At 59.0% G+C, this 14,476-nt stretch overlaps 1 protein-coding gene across 2 annotated transcripts in view; it reads left to right on the top strand.

Annotated features, from left to right (window-relative positions):
- Positions 1-14,476, top strand: part of LRP5 (LDL receptor related protein 5) — a gene marked incomplete at both ends in the record, with an annotated part of 101,777 nt that overhangs the window by 18,096 nt on the left and 69,205 nt on the right. For both annotated transcript variants that reach the window (XM_080717297.1, XM_080717298.1), the window contains one exon: positions 11,295-11,691. In XM_080717297.1, coding sequence (XP_080573423.1) covers positions 11,295-11,691 — 397 coding nt within the window. The remainder of the gene's footprint in view (positions 1-11,294; positions 11,692-14,476) is intronic.

A 14,476-nucleotide genomic window follows, 5' to 3' on the forward strand; every position in this document is an offset into this window, starting at 1 on the left:
TGACGAGCGGTGTCTGTGTTTGGAGGAGCTTCCTGGCTGCTCCTTGGGTTTCAGGACCCGGCAGTGTGGGGGGCAGATAAGAGGTCGTGGGGGAGCGCGAGGCTTCTGGGCTGAGGCCCGGTACCGGGATGGCGGCAGGGCTGAGCTGGGCGCCCAGGCCCACGGCCAGCTCTCTCCTTTCCCCTCTGCCCCCTCCCAGGTCTGAAACCCTGTGGGCTCTGGGGTCAGGGGCTGCGACTGAGAGTAGGTAGCTGGGACTTTGGGAGCTGGGCCCCCATGACTGGCCGAGTGGCCTTCCTCAGGCTGCGTCCCACCTGGCCCGGGGCCCTGGAGTCGGGGCGCTCAGAGCAGGGGCACCCGCAGCGGAAGCGCGTTGAGGGCAGCAGCGGCCCGACACCCCAGCGGGCCCGGGCCCGGGCCTGCTGACTATCTCAGGGCTGTCTGGAGCGGCTGGGCGCAGCCCTGGGCCAGCTCCTGTGCGGGCCGAGCCCTTCCCGGAGCCCTGGCAGCGCTGGCCAGCCCTGCAGCCTGCGTAGGCCCTTGGTGGCCTCATGGCCGGGCCGCGGCCCCCCCCGCTCGGGCGTGGAACAGCGGGGCCCCTCCAGTGCACACCCCTGTTCACGGAAGGCCTTTTCCCTGCTGCCGAAGGTGTCTTTTCCTCTGTAGAAGTGATTTCTAGCTTCCTGCTCCACCCCGACCTGCCGCTGCGGGCCGAGCGCGTTTCCTGCCCGCCTGCTTCCCCGACCTTTGAAATGTGCTCTCTGCTCGGGAAGCTGGCCTGGACCTCAGAGTTAATTACGGCCTTCCTCTGTGTGTGTGTGTGTGTGTGTGTGTGTGTGTGTGTGTGTGTGTGTGCGCGTGCGTGCAATTTGGGGGTGTGAGCTTGAACGAGAAGGTGAATTGCACGAGGGTGTGTCTGCGTTGGGGAGACCGGGCTGCAGCGCTGGGGGGCCGCAGTGTGGGTGCCGGCTGAGAGGCAGGAGCGTGGGCTCCCGCCGCGATGGGGAGGTAGTCCTGGAAAGGAAGCAGGCGCTGCTGGGAGCTGGCAGATGTGACTCCTGCGTGTGTGCGGGGGAGAGGGGACATGGCGGGGCTGAGCGGCCAGGTAGTGCAGTGCCTTGCGCGGGGCTCAGGAGCGCAGCCCGGAGTCGTGGCCGCTCACCGCGCTGGCTGGGTCAAGGGCAGAGCCACCACGCTCCAGAAGCTTCCTCTGCTGCCTCCCGGCCTCCTCCCTCCCTGGCCCTGGAAGCCGTGTCCTCGGCAGCCCGGTGTGTCTTCCTCTGCTCCCGGCTCCTGCGGTCCTGAGACGTGCTTCCGATCGTTCCGGCAGCCTCACCTGGGGAGGAGACGAGCTCTCCTGAGTAGGGTGCTGTTGGCACCAGCTCTGGCCCCGTTTTTCTGGACTCAAAGCCACCTTGGCGTTAAAACGGTGTCTTGATGCAAACAAAGCAGCCCGTACCGTCCGTGGTTCTGTCGGTCAATGGATGAATCAGTTAAGTTTTTTGTTGTTTTTGCGGTACTGGGGATGGAGCCCAGGGGCATTGTAACTCTGAGCTACACCCCCCCCCCCAACCATATTGTTTTTTTTTACTTTTTATTATTTATTTACTTATTTTGGTGGTACTGGGGTTCCTGGAAACCCTTCTACCTCTGGACTACGCTCCCAGACCCATTTTTATATTTTTTATTCAGAAACAAGGTCTCTTAAGCCAGCGAGGCTGGCTTCGAGCCTGTGCGATCCTCTTGTCCCAGCCTCCCAAACATGGGGATTACAAGCGTGCGCCACCACGCCCGGCTACTTTTTATATTTTTGAAACCGGGTCTCACTGAGTTGCGAAGGGCCTCGCTAAGTAGCTGAGGCTGTCTGCGAACCGCGATCCTCCGGTTTCAGCCTCCCAAATACTGGGATTACAAGCATGTGCCATCATGCCCGGCCCTATTTTTTATTCTTTATTTTGAAACAGGCTCTCACTGAGTTGCAAAGGGCCTCACTAAGTAGCTGAGGCTGTCTACGAATCACGATCCTCCTATCTCACTTGATCCTGATCATGGCTGAACCTGCGATGGGCAGGGCAGATCCAGGCTGGCGTTGGAGGCTGGGCCATGCCCTGGCATCCCCATGTCTCCCCTGAACCCCGTGTAGGTCCCTCAGGTACAGGTGCCAACCACACATGCGGGGGAGGCCACGTGAGCTTGGCAGGTTCCCAGAGGACATGGGCTTTCTGCCGGCATCTGGAGGCTAGGCTGCTCTCAGCCAGGTATCCATCGCCCTGAGTGGAAGCCGGACGGCATGGAGAGGCCCTGGTCAGGTCTGCTGGAGGCTTGTCTCCTCTGGCGGGGTAGGGCTGAGGCAGGGCTGGGGGCCAGGAGAGGACTTTGTGGCTGTGCCCTGGCTTAGTGGGTTCTAACGTGGGTGGGTGGGTGGGTGGATGGGTGGATAGATGGGTGTATGTATGTATGTATGTATGTATGTGTGGGTGGGTGGGTGGATGGATGGATGGATGGATGGATGGATGGGTGGGTGGATGGATGGATGGGTGGGTGGATGGATGGATGGGTGTGTGGATGGGTGGGTGGGTGGATGGATGGATGGGTGGGTGGATAGATGGGTGGATGGATGGATGGGTGGGTGGATGGATGGATGGATGGATGGATGGGTGGGTGGATGGATGGATGGATGGGTGGATGGATAGATGGGTGGATGTATGTATGTATGTATGTATGTATGTATGGATAGATGGGTGGATAGATGGGTGGATGGATGGATGGATGGATGGATGGATGGATGGATAGATGGGTGGATGGATGGGTGGGTGGATGGATGGATGGATGGATGGAAGGGTGGGGGGGTGGGTGGATGGATGGATGGGTGGGTCGATGGGTGGATGGATGGGTGGATAGATGGGTGGGTGGATGGATGTGTGGGTGGGTGGATGGATGGATGAATGGGTGGGTCGATGGGTGCATGGATGGATGGATGGGTAGGTGGATGGGTGGATGGATGGGTGGATGGGTGGGTGGGTGGATGGATGGATGGGTGGGTGGGTGGATGGATGGATGGATGGATGGGTGGGTCGATGGGTGCATGGATGGATGGATGGGTGGGTGGATGGATGGATGGGTGGGTGGATGGGTGGGTGGATGGATGTGTGGGTGGGTGGATGGATGGATGGATGGGTGGGTGGGTCGATGGGTGCATGGATGGATGGATGGGTGGGTGGATGGATGGATGGGTGGGTGGATGGATGGGTGGATGGATGTGTGGGTGGATGGATGGATGGATGGATGGGTGGTGGATGGATATGTGGGTGGGTGGATGGATGGATGGATGGGTGGGTCGATGGGTGCATGGATGGATGGATGGGTGGGTGGATGGATGGATGGGTGGGTGGATGGATGGGTGGATGGATGTGTGGGTGGGTGGATGGATGGATGGATGGGTGGGTGGATGTATGGATGAATGGATGGGTGGGTGGGTGGATGGATGGATGGATGGATGGGTGAATGGATGGACGGATAGGAGTTTGGGGAGGGATGTAGATTGTTCAGCCAGGGTGGAAGTAGGGGCGCAGAGCCTTCCTGGGGCACCAGGAGATGTTATTGAGGATTCCAGTCCGGCTGGAGTTTGACGAGCTTTCCATAAAAGGCAGAATGTCTGCTCTGTGAAAGGAAACCTGGGATTTTATTATTGCTGTGAACGGCGAGTCCCTCTTGCAGGCAACTGTGGAACAGTAGCCCTCAGCTGGGCCCGGAATCCTGTGGCCGGAATCGGGGTCCCCATGGTCACCCAGGTTTGCGGGGCACTGCCACCCCCGGGTGCAGCCGCTAGGGCGGGCGGGCACTGCCCACACAGGCAGGGGCATTGAGTGTCTTCTACCTTAACGCAGAGTTTGCTGAGAAGCCCCGCTGGGCTGGGCCTGAGCTGAGTTCTTGGCTGCGGACTCGCACTGCCCGTGGGTCTGAGAGGAGGGTGGACCCTCACTGTCACTGTGAGCTCGCTCTGCGGTCCCATCTTTTAGCAAGAGCAGTGCTTTTCAGACATTTTCTCTTAGAGGGGAGTGGACTCCCCGGCGCGGGGATGGAGCGTGGCCCCTACAGCGATCTGAGTGTCTTGGAGATTTCACGCTTTTTCTTGCTGTTTTGTTTTTGATGCTGGGGATCGAACCCAGGGCCGTTCTGTCTGGTAACTACACCCCCAGCTCTACTTATTTTTATTTTTATTTTTTGTGGCACTAGGATGGAACCCAGGGGCATTCTACCTCCAAGTGATACCTCCAGTCCTATTTTTTAATTCTTTATTTTGAAATAGTTTCTCACTGAGTTGCAGAGGGCCTCACTAAGTAGCTGAGGCTGTCCAGGAACCAGGATCCTCTGGTTTCTGGTCTCAGCCTCCCCGTGCTGGGATTACAAACGTGCGCCACCACGCCCGGCTATGGCTTATTTTTTTTTTTTTTTTATTAATCTTGAAACACAATCTCACCAAGATGTGGAGGGTCTTGCTAAGTGGCTGAGCCTGGCCGCATCCTGCAGTCCTCTCGTCTTGGCCTCCCAAATACCAGGAACACAGGTGCACGCTACGTGTGTAGCTATCTTACAATGTGACTACGGCCGGGCGTGGTGGCGCACGCTTGTAATCCCCGCGCTTGGGAGGCGGGGACAGGAGGATCACGCAGGTTCGAAGCCAGCCATGCGTGCTGGCTTAGGAGACCCTGTTTCCAAATAAAAAAATGTAAAAATAGGTCTGGGAGTGTAGCCCGGAGGTAGAAGGGCTTCCAGGAACCCCAGTACCACCAAAAAAAAAAAAAAAAATGTGACTACGATCTCTGTCATAGTCATGCTAATTGTATTTCTTTTTAAATATGTTTTGAAGTCAGGCGCGGTAGTGTATACCTGTAATCCCAGTACTTGGGAGGCTGAAACAAGAAGATTGCAGGTTCATGGCTCAGTCTCAACAGTTTAGTGAGATCCTGTTTCAAGATTAAAAAAAAATACAAAGGGCTAGGGGTGTAGCTCAGAGGTAGATTGCCCTTGGGTTCAATCCCTGGTGCCACCAAAATAAGTACATACATACATACATACATACATCAATCAAGCAATCAAGCCAGCCAGCCAGCCAGGTGTGGTGGTGCACACTTGTAATCCCAGTACTTGGGAGGCTGAGACTGGAGGATCACGGTTCGTGGCCAGCCTCAGCTACTTAGTGAGGCCCTCTGCAACTCAGTGAGACCCTGTTTCAAAATAAAGAACAAAAAATAGGGCTCCCCTCTTCCAGGAAGTCTGCCCGGGTCACCCCAGCCAGCTCCTCCTCCTGGGGGCTCCGGGCGCCTCCTGTCCACGCCGCGGAGGGGTTAACCAGGGCTTGGGTCGCACACACCTAACACTGTGTCCTCCTTGCACAGGGGCCCTGTTTCTTCCCTTCTTGGTCTCTTCCCCTGCAGTCAGTGTGAGACAGTATTGCCCCTGGGTGAACAGAAGTGAGGTGCGGACTGGGAAAGCTGTTTGGGTGTTGGAGTGCGGGTTGGATTACCTCGCGTCGGGCCGTGTTTGGTGTAACCATGTAAACAGTAGAAAATATAGGCTATTGGAGTGGAAGCCCGGGACATCTGTTACGAATTCTATATATAAATATTGGATATGCTTACACGGGTTAAAATGGGATTGTTGGCGCTTGGGTTTTCCGACCCGTGATTCCGCTGTGGCGGGGCCCGTGAGCCGCCCCGAGGCAGGAGGGCACAGCCAGCCGTGCTCGGATGCCAGTCGGGCCCTGGGAGCACCCATCCAGAGAGCGTCTGGGCTCTTTGTTCTTGCATCCCCATGGGAGGAGCTGGGAACTCCCAGGGATGTCGGTTTCTCCAGCACCCCCCCGCCCCCCCCAGCAGTGCTGCACTGGATTAAACTGACTGGGGCCTGAGGACGTTATTTCCCTTGAGAAATTCACAATACATAAAATTAGCCACTTTGAAATGCACAGTTTGGCCGGGGTGTGGTGGCACACACTTGTAACCCCAGTACTTTGGAGGCTGAGACAGGAGGATCGTAGGCTTGTAGCCAGCCTCAGCAACTTACTGAGACCCTGTTTCAAAACAAAAATTAGGGCAGGGGCTAGGTATAGTGGCGAATACTTGTAATCCCAGCATTTGGGAGGCTGAGACAGGAGAGGATCGCGGTTCGCAGACAGCCTCTCCTCAGCTACTACTTAGTGAGGCCCTTTGCAACTCAGTGAGACCCTGTTTCAAAATAAAGAACAAAAAATAGGGCTGAGGGCATAGCTTGGAAGTAGAATGTCCCTGGGTTCCATCCCCAGACCTGCAGAAAAATAAAAAAGAATAGGGCAGGAGTGTAGCTCAGAGGTAGAATGTCCCTGGGTTGTTTATTATTATTATTATTATTATTATTATTATTATTATTATTATTAATGGTACTGGGGTTCCTGGAAACCCTTCTACCTCCGGGCTACACTCCCAGACCCATTTTTATATTTTTTATTTGGAAACAGGGTCTCTTAAGCCAGCGCGGCTGGCTTCGAACCTGCGCGATCCTCCTGTCTCCGCCTCCCAAGCGCGGGGATTACAAGTGTGTGCCACCACGCCCGGCATGTCCCTGAGTTTAATAATCCTCAGTACCACCAAAAATACCCCTAAACACACACACACACACACACACACACACACACACACACACACACACACTTTGGGGTATTTAGGAGTTTCACAACATGGAATAGCCCCGACCTCTGTTTAATTACCCCCAAAGAAAGCCCCATACCCTCAGCCGCTATCCCTTATCCCCCACCTCAGCCCCTGCGCACCCCGGTCGAGGTGTCTGTCCACAGGCTCCTCCGTTCTGGATGCTTCCGTAGAGGGAATCATCCAGCTTGGTCCTCTGTGTCTGACCTGCCTCACTGAGCGCCGTATCTCCCGGTATCGTCCGTACTGTAGCATGGCAGCACCCCATTCCTTTTCGTGGCTGAGTAATATCCCATGCACGGAGAGAACACATTTTGCTTATTCATTTCCCGTTAGGTGGACACTGGGCTGTTTCATCCTTTGGCCGTCGTGAGTATTGCTGTAAACACGTGCGTATACGTGCCTCTGTCGGGGTGCCGGTTTTCAGTTCTTTGGGGTGTAGAATTGCTGGACCATACAGTAATTTTTTGTGTTAACTTTTTAAGAAACTGCCCATTTCCCATGGCAGCCAGAGGTGCCTATTAATAATAGTGACCACTTTCTTTTTTATAAATGAGGAGACAGGCTCAGAGAGTAGCTACGCTAAACCTGAGAGCGGGCGGCCGGGCCTGGGTTTGAACCTCGGCCCCCCCGAACTAGAGTCAGGGCAAGTTCGTGGAATTGGCCTGGGGCTGGTGAATGAAACGTTTAATTGATGGGGACCGCTCCAGGGCCCGGTGGCTATTACCCAGCCCTTTTCCGTGCGGCCTCTGGACTCAGCTTTTGTCCGCATTACCTTGGTGAAGGCTGCAGTCTCTGATGTGGGGCGCAGTAATTAACTCCATTACACAGGCCGCACGTTGAGGTCAGACGTGGGGAGCGGTGGCCACCTGAGCTGGCCCCAGGCCTCCTGCCCTGGGCTCACCTGGCCTTTCGTCCTTGTGATAATTAATCCTGAAAAACAGATGTGCACAAATCGCATCCGAGCAACATAAATGACGTTGGAGCTAAAACATCTCAAAAATGTATTTACCGGACGGTTCTTGTACTTGATAAGGTCGCCTGTTACCCCTGGTCCCCCAGCGCCGTCTCACGCCTGTGGGTCGGGCACGCGCTTGTCTCTGTGCTGAGCGTGTGTACGGTTCTTTCTGTGGTGCTGGGGATTGAACCCAGGGGCGTTCTACTGCTGAGCCGCACCCTGTTTATTTCAAAGCAGGGTCTCGATAGGCTGCTGAGACCGGCCGCGAACCGGTGATCCTCCTGTCGGGCGTGCACCACTGCACCCGGCTTGCAGTTCTTATATCTGACGCAGTGTTTCCCGACGGTACCTGGGCCGGTGTCTCGTCAGGTTAGGACAGAGCTTTTCCTCCCAGGACACGGTCTCGTTATGCCCCCAAATTGGAGATCTCTTGTTATCTTTTTTGATTTTTTTCTCTTTTGTGAACAAGATCACAGCAAATATCACGCTGAGGACTTGAGATGGAGTCCTGAGAGGCAGAGCCGCGGAGGCCTTCAAGTTTTTTTTTTTTTTTTTTTTCTCAGTACTGGGGATGGAACCCAGGGGTATTCTACTTCCAAGCTACACCCCCAGCCCTGTTTCTTATTCTTTCTTTTGAAACAAGGTCTCACTGAGTTGCAGAGGGCCTCACTAAGTAGCTGAGGCTGGCCTTGAACCTGTGCTCCTCCTGTCTCAGCCTCCCGAAAGCTGGGATTACAAGCGTGCGCCACCACGCCCGGTGGGCCTTAAACCCTTTATGGTCCTAACAGGCCTCTACACGGGTATGGAAGGTCTGTCTGGCCTCTGTCATGGAGACAGTCCCTGAAGCCCGAGATCTCACAGACATGACCCCCGCAGACTGTAGATGTGAGGTCTTTGTTCGGGGAGAAGCCTCTGGCACGGGGGAGCCTATAGGCTGAGCAGCTGCCATGTTGGCTGTCACTCTGCCCCCATGTGGACCTGCCTCAGGACCTTGGCCCGTCCCTGGCTGCCTGCCTCTCACCCAGCCTCCCCGAGCGGCCCCACTCTCTCCCCTTTCCGGCTGGCTCCCTGGCCCACACTGCAGCGTCCCCACCTCACAGCACCAACGTTTCCCAGTTGGTGTTTTGGCTGAACGTTCTCTTCCTTCTGGAATGGACTCGCAGCTGGCTCTTGGATTGGGCCGTGTCCGGTGCCCAGGCAGCGCCGGGGCTGGCAGCGTGGACGTCCTGGCTCGGCTCCGCTGTCTTGACTTCTTTCTGCAACCTTCTCCATGTCTGTTTTCTCTCTCAGCCTCCTTCCTCATCCTCCACCAGGTCTGTGTAGATGACCTCCGGCGTCCCAGGAGGTGGCGCCCCCCTGGACGGGGCAGTGGGTGCCCAGGGCAGCCAGGGCTCCCTGGGCTGGGGGGGGCCGTGGTGCCAGCTGGGTGGGGCCGGAGCCGCCCTGCCTGCGCCACCTTGACCGCCATGGGCCGGGGCGCGCCGGGCCCTCCCAGGGGAAGCCGGCTCGGGACGGAGCGTGCTGTGGGTGCCTCTTAGGAATCGCGTGTGCGGTGTCCCTCCACGACTTGCAAGGGGCGCGGCTGCACCCCAGCCCCCCCGCCCCACGAGTCCACAGGAAATTAACCCGCCTCTGAGAACCCCAGGGAAATGCGGTCTTTCCAGTTTGGGGAGAGCAGGGCAGAGCTGGGTTATGTGTGCCAGGATCCGCTGCCAGGGCCGCCCGCCGCCCTCCCCGGCCAGCCTGGTGCCAAGGACTCCCCAGGACCCCCAGCTTGGGGGACAGGCTCCTGGGGTTCCCACCAAGCTGCCCGCCTGCCTCTCGGGGTGTCGGCTGGAAGCAGCGGCCTCTGCCCGGGCATCCTCCGGCCTCGAGGTCTGTGCCCCAGCCCATTTCTCCCTGGCCCTCCTCCCGCGCGCTGGGGGCGTCCCTCTCCTGCTGCCCGGGGAGCCGAGTTAGGGGAGAAACTGAGGCAGTGCCTGTGTCCCCGCCTGCTTTGGCTGGGTCCCCGGCTGGGGCTCGGCCCGGCCTGGCGGGCCTCCACGTGGCCCGGGGACAGTCCGCGTTTGCATCTGGACAGAGGCGCAGCATTTGGAGGGTTCTGCGGCCCCGGGGTGACGGGCGTGTGCCATGATGCCCAGCTCAGAATGGTTTTTGATGCGCAGACTTTAAAACTCTTCAGAAACCGGGTTTGCCTGTCTTTCCTTGGTTGCCCGGGGCTTTCCAGTGGCTCCCGCCACGGGAGCTGCAGCCCCGGCGCCCTGCTGTGGCCCCACGTCCTGCCACCCTGCAGAGGGGCTCCCTGGGGGACCGGAGGGGCGTGGATTTGCGCTCAGGCTCAGAGCCCGCCGCCCAGGGTGCTCGTCCCTTTTTTCTGGTCCTGGGTACCCCCAGGGGCCACACGGAGGAGGCAAATCCTCCCCCAATGAAATGGAGCCCACGGAACTGGCCACAGGAGCCTGGTGGTGTCTGGCAGTGCTTGACCGCGATTCATTTTATTTGTTTCCAAAGGACTCTCCTGGTGGGGGTGGGGGGTGGATTGGCTGGGCCCCCACCTCTGCAGGAGACCCCAGTGGCCTTCAGTTTCCACGAGGAGGGTCAGCGGCCTCCGGCAAGTCCTAAGATGGCTTTGGGGGGTTCATAGGAGCCTTCCCTAGCCCTCTGACCAGTGGGTCAGTGCCGCTCGCTCTCGGGTCCTGGTCCCCCGTGTCCACGCCTCCTGAGTTCCCTGGGGTCTCCCTGGTGTGTGCGTGGGAGGAGGGGGCTGGACTCTCCTGGGCCGGCCTCCCCGGCATGTTGGGGGGTGACAGTCTGCAGGGCCCCAGGTTTGCACCTAGCACGGTGGGGGGTGAGGGGCTGGTCTCGGGAGAGGCTCTTGCAGGGGCTGATGGGGCTGGGGGCCGCGGGAGGTGGCTGTGGTGCCGGCTGGGGGCCAGATCAGGACACTGGGGTCCAGGTGGTGGGGAGGAGAAGGCACAGGTAGGAGAAGCCAGAGACTGGAGGCCGGGTGGGCCGCGCAGGGAGCATGGCCTGCTCCTTAGGTACCAGCACAAGGAGCCCTTAAGGGTGCTTGGGCTGAGGGGCCCCCAGAGTGGCCCATTTACTTATTTATTTATTTATTTATTTATTATTTATTTATTTATTTATTTATTTATTTATTTTTGGTGGTACTGGGGATGGAACCCTTCTACCTCCAGGCTTCACTCCCAGATCTATTTTATAGTTTTAATTTGGAAACAGGGTCTCTTAAGCCAGCGAGATCCTCCTGTCTCTGCCTCACAAGTGCGGGGATTACAAGCGTGCGCCACCATACCCGGCCAGAGTGACCCTTTTAGATTGTTTTTGGGGTGTGTTTAGGATCAGGGTGTGGGATGCCTGGGGTGCGGAGGTGGGTGGGACCCTGAGGCCACAGCCCTTCCCCCGTCCCTGCAGCGGGCAGAGTCGCCATGCCCGGGGGCTGAACACACCAGCTACTCAGTACAGTAGCTTCGTGATGGGGTCTAGCGATGGGATGACTTTGTGGGTGTTGTGGGCCTGCCTGGCCGCTGGCCCGCCACCCCTGGGCAGCGTAGGGAAGAGGCCCCAGGCCTTGGGCGCCGGGGGCCGGGCCCGCCCAGCCAGCCGAGCTCACGGTCTGCTCCTGCCCGCAGCCTCGCCGCTCCTGCTGTTCGCCAACCGCCGGGACGTGCGGCTGGTGGACGCTGGCGGAGTGAAGCTCGAGTCCACCGTCGTGGTGAGCGGCCTGGAGGACGCGGCCGCCGTGGACTTCCAGTTCTCCAAGGGGACCGTGTACTGGACGGATGTGAGCGAGGAGGCCATCAAGCAGACCTACCTCAACCACTCGGGGGCGGCCGCGCAGAACGTGGTCATCTCGGGCCTGGTCTCGCCCGACGGCCTGGCCTGTGACTGGATCGGCAAGAAGCTGTACTGGACCGACTCGGAGACCAACCGCATCGAGGTGGCCAACCTCGACGGCTCATCTCGGAAGGTGCTCTTCTGGCAGGACCTGGACCAGCCGCGGGCCATCGCCCTGGACCCTGCTCACGGGTGAGCCCCCGCTGCCCTCAGCCCGGGTGGGGCCGGCTTCCCTCTGGAACCTGCTTGAGCCCCACCTCCGTCTTCAGAGACCTTGTAGCAACTTTCACCTGAGCTCACCTTCCAGGGTCTGCGGTTAATGGGAAGCAGTTCCCTCCACGGCCCATATTTCTGTGTCTTCTTAAATTTGTCGTGTTCAAGGTGACCCTGTGGTGAGCTGTGGATCTGAGTGTTAGACATCTCTGCTGGGAGCTGGGCGAGGTGGCATGTGCCTGTAGTCCTCGTAGTTTGGAGGCTGAGACAGGAGGATCGCAGTTTGCAGCCAGCCTCAGCTACTTAGTGAGGCCCTTTGCAACTCAGTGAGACCCTGTCTCAAAATAAAGAATAAAAATAGGCCTGGGGGTGTTGCTTGGAGGTAGAAAGCCCCTGGGTTCCATCCCCAGTACTGTAAAAAATAAGTAAATACATATATACATACATAAAGAAATGGGTCAGTCGTCCCGCGGGCACTCAGAGCGCTTTCTTGTTCTGTTGCTTCTCCGATCCTTTTAGATCACTTAGTCCTCAGAGCGTTGGGAGGTCCCAGCCTGGGTCTTGGCAGGTGAGCAGGTGTGGGGCATCTGTGGGACCTGCCCGGGTCTCCAGAGTTAGAAATCCCAGAGATGGGTTGGCAGGGCTCTGGACGCCCTTCCCGTGGCCGTCCCCAGCAGTGGGAAACGTCTGGGCTCTGAAACAGGACGAGGCCGTCGGCGCGCTGAGGTCTCCCCGCCCTGGTTGCACCTCCATGCGTCTGTGGCCTGAGCCCAAGTGGCGAGAGTAGGTTTAGGCGTGCCCGCCCTGGGCAGTTGAAGGGAGGCTGGGAGGCCTGGTGCCTCCTTCAGAGCTGGAGTTAAGAAGAGGCTAGGTGTGGGGTGCCCCGGCGGCGGGGTCAGCAGGTTTTCTTGGGGTGCTGACGGGAGGTGCGCTGGACTGGCTTCTGAGTGCGTAGGGCGGCGGGAGCCTCTGACAGAGGTAGAATGCCTTGGGTTCCATCCTTAGTACCACAAAAAAAGAACTGCTGGGTGCTTGGTTGGGAGGTGCTTTATGCTTAGTTGGGAGGTGCTTGGTGCTTGGTTAGGAGGTGCTTGGTGTGTTGCTGGAACATGCTTGGTGCTAGGTTGGGAGGTGCTTTATGCTTGGTTGGGAGGTGCTAGGTGCTTGGTTGGAAACAGGTTTCCCCAAGCTCCCGTCTGGGCTGTTTGCCGGCATCCTGTCTGGGATCCCGTCTCTGTTTGGCTGTGACTTTCCATAGAAAATGTTTACGTTTATTCGCTGAATTCTCCTCTTCAGGCTACAGGGCCCCCCCTTCCACCCTGCCCCCCGGGGCGAGGTTGGCCTTGGTGCTGCTGCCCCGGGCAGGATGGGCACCCCGCGCCGCTGTCCCAGTAAAGCATCTGAGGAGTGAGACCACCGCGGCCCAGCTTCCCGAGTGCGGCTGAGGTGTGCGTAGCCCTCTGGCCCCTCGGGTGCCAGGCCACTCGGAATGGATGGCTGTCCTGGAGCGTGGGGAGCTCTGTCCTCTGTCCCTGCCACAGCAGGAGGTTGCCAGGGGCGGCCTCCCCAGCCCGTCGGCGCCCCTGCTGTCTCCTCACGGCCGTCTGTGCTGCCGTCCTTTCTGGGGTGAGGGGACACCGTCGTCAGGAGACCCCAGGCTTGCACCAGTGCTGATCGGACGTTGCCGGCCGACCAGGGCAGAGGTGCCGCAGCGTGGGGCAGGGCGGGCCCAGGGCGCCCTGGCCCCTTCTCACCAGCGGCCCCTCCTGTTGAAGACCCAGCCTGGGCAAGTCCACGCCGGGGGGCCTCTAGTAACCAGCAGCCTCGCAAATTCCCCATTTAAGGAAGCCAGCACGCCCTTGTTATGAGCGTGGCTCAGCTCCAGGCAGAGGCCCCGGCCTTCACGCTTCCCGGGGCAGCGTTTGGGGAGGGCCGGCTCACCAGGCTGGGGGCTCCCGCTACCTTCTCAGCAGGGCCCTGACTTCCTCCAGGGTGCTGGGGAGCAGAGGCGTCTGTGCAGGCTGCACTTCTGCTGAGCAAAGTTCACCCCCACCCCGGCCCTGCTGGCCAAGGGGTGAGTCACAGCCGACAGCTGGCCCGGGCCTCAGCCCCGAGCTGCCCCGCCGCTTGGCCCGCGCCGGGGCGGGGCAGCCTCCGGGAGCCCCGTGTCCTCGTCTGTCTCATGGGTGTAGCAGCGTGTTGGTCCGGCTCTCGTGAGATGCGGAGGGCGGCATGGAGGTGCTGTTGGAGGAGCGTCCGTGAAGTGTGCCGTCCTGGCCCTCGGGGGCTGGAGGCGGTGTAGGTGTGTAGATCCCAGAGGCGTGCCACGGGCCCGGCAGCTGCGCAGGGGACGGGGACCTGTGTGTGAAGCCCCTGCATCCGTATTCCCCCAGATCTTACAGCCAGCCACTCTGGAAAGTGGTAGTGGCCGTGAGCAGCGGCCGAGCTCCCCCAGTGGCGGGGAGACAGCGGGGTCTGTCGTTTCCTCTCTCCTGCTGATGGAGACCCCGAAGGGCTCCGCCGACCTTGTTCCCTGGGACTTCAGTGACCACTCTGGTCCCTGGGTCAGCTCAGGGTTTACAGGAATGAACGATATTTCACCTCCGAAGATGTGGAGGCCGGCCCGGCCACGGTGAGGGTCGCTTGCCAGGTACCGGGGAGAGTGGGCCAGAGGAGCCGAGGACTTGCCGCCCCACAGAACAGGGTGTCTGAGAAGCGCCACCGCGCTCCACCAAAGGACATCCTGCCGCCGCCCCCTTCTCTG

The sequence above is a fragment of the Muscardinus avellanarius genome (genome assembly GCF_963383645.1).
Source record: "Muscardinus avellanarius genome assembly, chromosome: 1".
In the NCBI taxonomy this organism is placed as follows: domain Eukaryota; kingdom Metazoa; phylum Chordata; class Mammalia; order Rodentia; family Gliridae; genus Muscardinus; species Muscardinus avellanarius.